Raw genomic sequence first — 7272 nt, 5'->3', positions numbered from 1 at the left:
GTGCACTGGGCCACTTCTCTATATATATAAAAGCCTAAGCAACTATCCAACCAGTAGCTATGATAAGCAATGACCACCGGGGGGCAGCCACTCCAACCAGTAGCTATGACCTGCACTGACCACCAGGGGACAGACACTCAATGCAAAAGCTGCCAAACTGCAGTGACTTGGCAGCTGCAGTTCTCGGGTAATGTACCTGGAACCAGAGAGGAAGGAGCCCGATTCCAGGGTGCATCACCCGAGAACCACCCTCTGGCAATCCAGGGGCCCTCGGGGGATGTCAGAGAGCCAGTTTCGACCTGGTCCCTGCAGGCCAAGCCGAGGGACTCCACTGGTGCACGAATCCGTGCACTGGGCTTCTGGTCTGTAAATAAAGGTCCTTTTTTCTCCTAACCTAGTTGCCTTGCATTTCATTTTATTGTCTAATTGCCCTGGTCAGAAGCTTCAGTACAACCTTGAATACAAGTGACACAAGCAGACATCCTTGTCTTCTTCCTGATCTTAGGGGGAAACTATTCAGTTTTTCACCATAAAGTATAATGTTAGCTGTGGATTTTTAATAGATGCCTTTTATCAGGTTAATGAAGTCCCCTTCTATTTCTAGTTTGTTGTTTTGGTCATGAAGAGGTATTGAATTTTGTCAAATGCTTGTTCTATGTCCATTGAGATGAACATGTGGTTTTTGTCCTTTATTCTATTGATAGGGAGTTTTAATTACATTAATTGATTTTTTTATGTTATACCAACTTTTTACCCCTGGAATAAATCCTTCTTGGTCATGGTGTGTAATCCTTTTTACATATTGATGAATTCAGTTAACTAGTATTACTTGAGGATTTGCGGGAGGTCTGTATCCATAAAAGATTTTTTTCCTGTGGTTTCCTTTTCTTACAATATCTTTGTCTGGATATGGTATCAGGGTTATATTGGACTTATAGAATGAGTCAGGAAGTATTCCCTTCTGTCCTATTTTTGGAAGAGTTTGAGGAGCATTGTTGTTTCTTACTTTAAAAATATATATATACTAGTATATATATATTTTTATTGATTTTTTATTTATTGATGAGAGAGAGAGAAAAAACATTGGTTTGTTGTTCCATTTATTTATGCATTCATTGGTTGACTCTGAAACACTTTCTTTTAGAGCTCTTTTGTATTTTGCCTTAGATTCTGACTTTGATTTTAGTTAAAGTGAAGTTTTCTGTACAGCTTTACATGTAGAAACCTTGGTTTTATCTTGTATAGAACCTGGGACCCTTTAGTCCACAGGCTGACACTCTATCCACTGAGCCAAACCGGCTAGGGCTTTATTGATTTTTTAGAGAGAGAAGAAGGGAGAGAGAAACATAGATCCGCTACCTCCTGCACGCCCCCTACTGGGAATTGAGCCTGCAACTTCAGGGTCCATGGGATGATTCACTAACCGAGCCACACCAGCCAATGCTGTTTATTACTTTTTATTTACTTTTATTTTTTAATATATTTCCATTGGTTTCACAGAGGAAGGGAGAGGGAGAGAGAGACAGAACATCAGTGATGAGTGAGAATCATTGATCGGCTGCTTCCTGCATGCCCCCTACTGGGGATTGAGCCTGCAACCCAGGCATTCTGCCCCTGACCAGAATCGAACCCGGGACCCTTCAATCTGCAGTCGGACTCTCTATCCACTGAGCCAAACCGGCTAGAGCCACAAAGCCTTTTCCATATGGTGGATGGTAGTGATTGGCTGCATTCTCTCCAGACAAGCCTTATGCTTTTCAGACATCTGCTTTAACTCTACATCTTTCTTTGCAAGTCCCATAATTTTTTGTTGAAAATTGGACATTTGAGGTAATATAGCAATTCTGGATACAAATTCCCAAGAAATAAAGGAGATTATTGGTGGTAATTACTATTTATTTGCCTTCTCTGTCCTGACAGTTCCTCTGTGATGAGGGGGCTGGTATTTCTGGGGACTATATTGATCGTGTGGATGAGCCCTTGTCCTGCTCCTACGTGCTGACCATTCGGACTCCTCGCCTCTGCCCCCACCCTCTCCTCCGGCCCCCACCCAGTGCTGCTCCGCAAGCCATTCTCTGTCACCCTGCCCTACAGCCGGAGGAGTACATGGCCTACATTCAGAGGCAAGCTGGTGAGTGATTAAGAAAGGAAGGAGAGACATGGGGAGGGATAAGCGGAAGATAAAGCACAAAGAGCCGAAAGGAATGTGTCCCTGTCCTGCCTACATGCTGTTTCTCAGGAGACTCAAAGCAGTATGGAGAGAAAATGATGGAGGAGCTTCAAGACCTGGACCCTCAAATGTGGAGTGAGACCAAACCTGGGGTGGTGCCCACAAAGCAAGCAGGTAGGACCTTGCTTCACCTGTCCCATGAAATTGGTCTCCATTTCTTCCCTCCCCAGTCTTGTTGCCCTGGACTGACTTTTCAGTGTGGGGTGAAAAAGTATTATGGACCCTTCTCCCTTGGTCTTCCTATTTGTTCCCTTCCATTTCTCCCCTACTTTCTGATTCCTCCCTGTTCTCTCTATCCCAGCTGCAAGCCCAACCAAGGATGACAGTAAGGAATCAGATTTTTGGAAGATGATTCATGAGCCAGAGGACCAAGTCCAAGGAGGGGAGGAGGCACAGGCTGAGGTGAGAGACAGCCTCCTAGCCATTTCTCTGATGAGGTTGAACCTGGGCTTTGGGATGGAGGGCTTCTCAAGCTGAGGTCATTATGCGATGACCTGCATCTGTCCAGGGATGCAAGGATGCAACCCAGAACCATTGCCTTACCAGCGTAAACAGCCCGGCTGGCGGGGCTCAGTGGTTGGCTCGACCTATGAACCAGGAGGTCATGGTTAAATTCCCAGTCAGGGCATATGCCCAGGTTGTGGGCTCGCTCCCCATTGTGGGGTTGTGTAAGAGGCAGCCAGCTGCTGTTCTGTGGCTCTCTGGACCTGTTAGGCTTTTGCTTAGCCATGGAACGGGCCATGGTCAGAAAGGACTCTGATACGCCTGCAGGGGGAGGGACAGAAAGGACTCTGGGCCCGGCCAGCATGGCTCAGTGGTTGAGCATCAACCTATGAACCAGGTCACCTTTTGATTCCTGGTCAGCGCACATGCCTGGGTTGCGGGCTCGATCCCCAGTGTGGGGTGTAGAGGAGGCATTCTCTCTCATCATTGATGTTTCTATCTCTCTCTCTCCTTCTCCCTTCCTCTCTGAAACCAATAAAGAAATATATTTTTAAAAAAAAGAATATAAGTAGGTTTGCATATTTGACTCTGACTCTTCTCATCAGGAGCAGGAACCAAACAGTGAGCCAGCAGATCCAGCTCCAGGCTCTCCCAGTGGTGAGGAAACCTCCATGTCTCTTTTACGGTTTGAATGTATTTCCTGGTGGGCAGGGCTGGGGTAAGGGTGAAGGTAAACACTGAGGGAAGTTGGGCAGCCAGGCCAGCAGGGAATTCCTTTTTACTGGAACGTCCTCTTTGTAGACCATAGTTCTCTTCTTTGCGGGGAGCAGGCACGGTGGTTCTACTACTTCCTGACTTTGTAATCTTGGGTGATTTACTTAACCCCAGGTTCCTCATCCCTCGTGTGGGTAATCACTCCCACTTTAGCCGACTGTTGTGAGATTGAATGGGAATGAATCTGTGGTTCCTAGTAGAAAGTCTGAAACTGAGTAAACTAAATGGAGAACAGGATCCGGGGAAGAGGAGCACTTGGCCCCAAAATGTCTTCTGGAGTCCTAAAAACTGGGTGATTGCCAGAAGGGCCTCAGTGCACGAAAGGGCGGGGGCCTTAGCAACTTGTCAGCATCCTTCTCTCTCTCACCTGTGAGGCCACCTTCGGCCAGGGCTACGTTGGCCCCTGTCTCTCTGACCAGATAGCTCCTGACGATCAGGACCACGTCCTTCCTTGGTCTCAACTCTCTCCTTAGGAGATCAAAATAGAATTTAGAACACAACGGATCCTTTCCTATTTTTCCATCTCAGATTTTCAGAACAACGTGCAGGTCAAAGTCATCCGGAGTCCTGCAGACTTGATTCGATTGATAGAGGAGCTGAAAGGTGGAGCAAAAAAGGTATGGGCCCTGCTTAAGGGAGGGGTGGGACCTGCCTCCCTGGGGCGGGCCTTTGGAGGACCACCCTGACCTCAGCCCGAGCTGGGCCACAGACCCAGTCCCTGCCTTTACTCCTCTCCAGTCCCCCTGCCACACCCCAGCTACTCCCTGCCCCCACCATGGGTCTCTACTGAAACCCCACCCAACCATCTGCCTTCTTCTTTGACCCCCAGGGGAAGCCAAATGCAGGCCACGAGCAGCCTGAAGAAGATGCTGCAGAAGTCCCCCAGAGGGAACCAGAGGCGAAGGAAAAGGGTGACACAGAACATCAGAATGAGCTGGAAGAAGAGGAGGACGAGGAGGATGAAGATGAAAATGATGATGAAAGGCAGTTACTGGGAGAATTTGAGAAGGAACTGGAAGGGATACTGCTCCCTTCGGACCGGGAGCGGCTCCGCTCAGAGGTGAAGGCTGGCATGGAGCGGGAGCTGGAGGACATTATCCAGGAGGTGAGCACAGCTCCTCCTCGTTTGCTTCCGCAGTGTCTGCTCCTGTGGGCGAGCAGGCTGCGGGCTGAAAGAGAGCAAAGGTTGGCACCCAGCTCAGCCGGGGCCCGGGGCCGGGCTCTCTGAAATGATCGCTGTTTATTTCATTAAAAGTGGGGACGGTGGGGAAGGGGGATCGGAGAGAGGGGTGAGTCTTAGACACGACTCTCCTTGGAGCATGGACCGCTGCCCTTGACTGCCCTTTGACCCTCCACTCCCCCTGGGCACTCCAGACAGAGAAGGAGCTGGACCCGGATGGGCTGAAGAAGGAGTCAGAGCGGGATCGGGCTATGCTGGCCCTGACATCCACTCTCAACAAGCTCATCAGAAGGCTGGAGGGCAAGCAGAGCCCAGAGCTGCTGAAGAAGCACAGGAAAAGGAAGGTCGTCCCCAGAAAGCCTCCCCCCTCCCTCCGACCGGCAGGTGAGAGCTGTCATCGGGAAGCCACGTCGCTTGTCTTTATCCCTCAGCTGGTGCGTGCAGGAAGGCGACACTTCTCTCCCTCCTGAAGGGTGCGCACTCTCTTGCCTGCTTCCGAAACGCTGTTCTCATTCTTGCCTTCTTCCCACCACCCCATCCCTTTGGAAAGCAGCTTCTAGGGCATGTCTGTCTTCTTTCTGACTGGCTTCCGTATGCACAGAGCTTAGCACTTTCACTGACACATGGTGGGTGATCAGTAGATCTTAACTGAGCGACCACACATCTGTGCAGGAGGAAGCCTTTCAACAGGACTTTGCACCAGGAGAGACCCCCGCGGGCAGGCTCTGAATGAGCAGCCAGCTGCTCGTCAGCCAATTGCCTGGGCAGACTTGAAGTTATCCCTCTTCTTGCACCCCGCTTGTGTCCATTCCATGGGGTTCTATGGCTGTGGAGATCAGTTTGAGTTTCAAACCTTCCATCCTACTTTCTCTATAAACAGTTTGAGCACCAACATGGGGAGTGCCAAACCACAGCTTTCCAACCTGCTGCTGCTGTTTTGTTGTTGTTGAAATTATAAGAGAAAGTTTAATAGGAAGTTCAGAGGTAGCAGAAATGAGCCAGCTGGGCTGCATGAGCTCAGGAAACAAGTTGCAGAAGCAAAAGAAGGATGCTTGGAGCTTAGGAAACGGAAAGGCAGGAGAAATGCATCTGGGAGGAAGAAGATGAGGCAGGGAAAGGCACGGCCAAGCTCCCCAGAGAGAGAGAGCATGCCTTGCTTCTTTAAACAAAACTTCTTTTGTTTGAAAGTGGCCTGAAAAAAAAATAGTGGCCTGATTTTTGCTTCAGAAAACAAAAGTTTTCTGGAGCAAAATTTTGAGAAGGACCTGGCAGGGATTCTGCAGGAAAAGTTTTCCGTTTGGTGAGGAGCAGGATGGTTGGGTCTGGACGGAAGAAGGAAGCTGCAAGTGGTGGGGGGAGCTTACAGGCTGGAACGGGGCGGGGGACTGATTTATTCTGGGCCCTGGCTCATATACATGTTTGAGGTGGAATAACTGCCAAAACCAGTTGGTGGCTTGGGGAGAAGTGACCACAGTAGCCCCTAACCCTGGAGTCACGGCTCTGCTTTGTGTCTCCCTGTGTCCCCCCCTCTAAGAGGAGGATCCTGAGCACAGAGTCCGGGTCCGGGTCACCAAGCTCCGTCACGGAGGCCCCAATCAGGACCTGACAGTCCTCGAGATGAAACGGGAAAACCCACAGCTGAAACAAATCCAGGGGCTGGTGAAAGAGCTGCTGGAGAGGGAGGGACTCACAGCCGAAGGTGGGCCCTGGGGGCGGGGCTGGGTTAAGAGCTGTTGGAAGGGTTTGCTGCTGGAAACAGAGGGGCTGGGTCAAGGTGGACTGGAAACCTGGCGGCTGGGGCCCTGGGGGGGTGGGGGGGGCAGAGGACCTGCACCAAAGCTCCCCACTCCTCTCCTCTCACTGCCCATCCTGCTTCTTTCCAGGGAAAATTGAGATCAAAATTGTCCGACCAGGAGCTGAAGGGGCTGAGGAGGATTCACGCTGGCTGACTGACGAGGACACGAAAAACCTTAAGGAGATTTTCTTCAATATCTTGGTGAGAGGCATCCTACCTCCAAGTCCTGGACCTCCAGCCTGCCCCCTCCTCTAGTGCGCTGTGGTGTGGAGAGCATGGTTGAGTGACACAGGCACATCCCAGGCTTGTCACTGTCTGAGCTTCAGTTTCCTCATCTGTAAGACAGGCTGGTGGTCCTGGCCCCTGGGCGTTGGGCCGTTGGCAAGAGCCCTGTGGGAAGTGTGTGTGCCCCATCCCTGCCTTCCCCGTGCTGCTAGTTCTGGATCCTCAGCTCACCCTGTTTCCCCTCCCTTACCAGGTGCAGGGAGCCGAAGAGGCACAGAAGGAACGGCAGCGACAGAAAGAGCTGGAGAGCAATTACCGCAGGGTGTGGGGCTCTGGAGGCGGGGAGGGCACCGGGGACCTGGATGAGTTCGACTTCTGAGACCACTACTACCATCGGTTCGCCAAGGAGCCCAGAGTCTTCCTCAACTGGCCCCACTGCCTCCCCACCCATCTCCCACCCCCTGGGACCCTGAAGGCAAAGCAGCAGGGTAGAGCTGAGCTGTGGACTTCTGGGCCCCCAGCCAGGGTGTGGAGGGGCCATGGGGTGAGTGCTGCTGCTACTGCTGAGAGCTTCCCTGAAGACCTCCCCAGGCCTGTGAGTGTTGCTCTCCCAGGCTTCTCCCC

General features: G+C 51.1%; 1 protein-coding gene across 8 annotated transcripts in view; it reads left to right on the top strand.

Annotated features, from left to right (window-relative positions):
* The window catches only part of OS9 (osteosarcoma amplified 9, endoplasmic reticulum lectin), a 17221-nt gene extending 9955 nt beyond the window's left edge, over nt 1-7266 (top strand). For 2 of the 8 annotated variants that reach the window (XM_006757312.1, XM_015559775.1), the window contains exons 6-15: nt 1921-2131; nt 2243-2344; nt 2532-2632; nt 3280-3331; nt 3977-4065; nt 4278-4553; nt 4823-5012; nt 6163-6327; nt 6512-6624; nt 6902-7266. In XM_006757312.1, coding sequence (XP_006757375.1) covers nt 1921-2131; nt 2243-2344; nt 2532-2632; nt 3280-3331; nt 3977-4065; nt 4278-4553; nt 4823-5012; nt 6163-6327; nt 6512-6624; nt 6902-7027 — 1425 coding nt within the window. In that variant the 3' untranslated portion in view covers nt 7028-7266. Of the gene's footprint in view, nt 1-1920; nt 2132-2239; nt 2345-2531; nt 2633-3279; nt 3332-3976; nt 4066-4277; nt 4554-4822; nt 5013-6162; nt 6328-6511; nt 6625-6901 lie in introns of all 8 variants that reach the window. The other 6 variants (XM_015559774.1, XM_006757311.2, XM_006757314.1 and 3 more) reach the window with 3 other exon arrangements.
* Nucleotides 7267-7272: the final 6 nt, after the last annotated feature.

The sequence above is a fragment of the Myotis davidii genome, unplaced genomic scaffold (genome assembly GCF_000327345.1).
Source record: "Myotis davidii unplaced genomic scaffold, ASM32734v1 scaffold1134, whole genome shotgun sequence".
In the NCBI taxonomy this organism is placed as follows: domain Eukaryota; kingdom Metazoa; phylum Chordata; class Mammalia; order Chiroptera; family Vespertilionidae; genus Myotis; species Myotis davidii.
The sequence above is the reverse complement of the archived record's forward strand: the minus strand, read 5'-3'. Positions and strand labels throughout refer to the sequence as shown.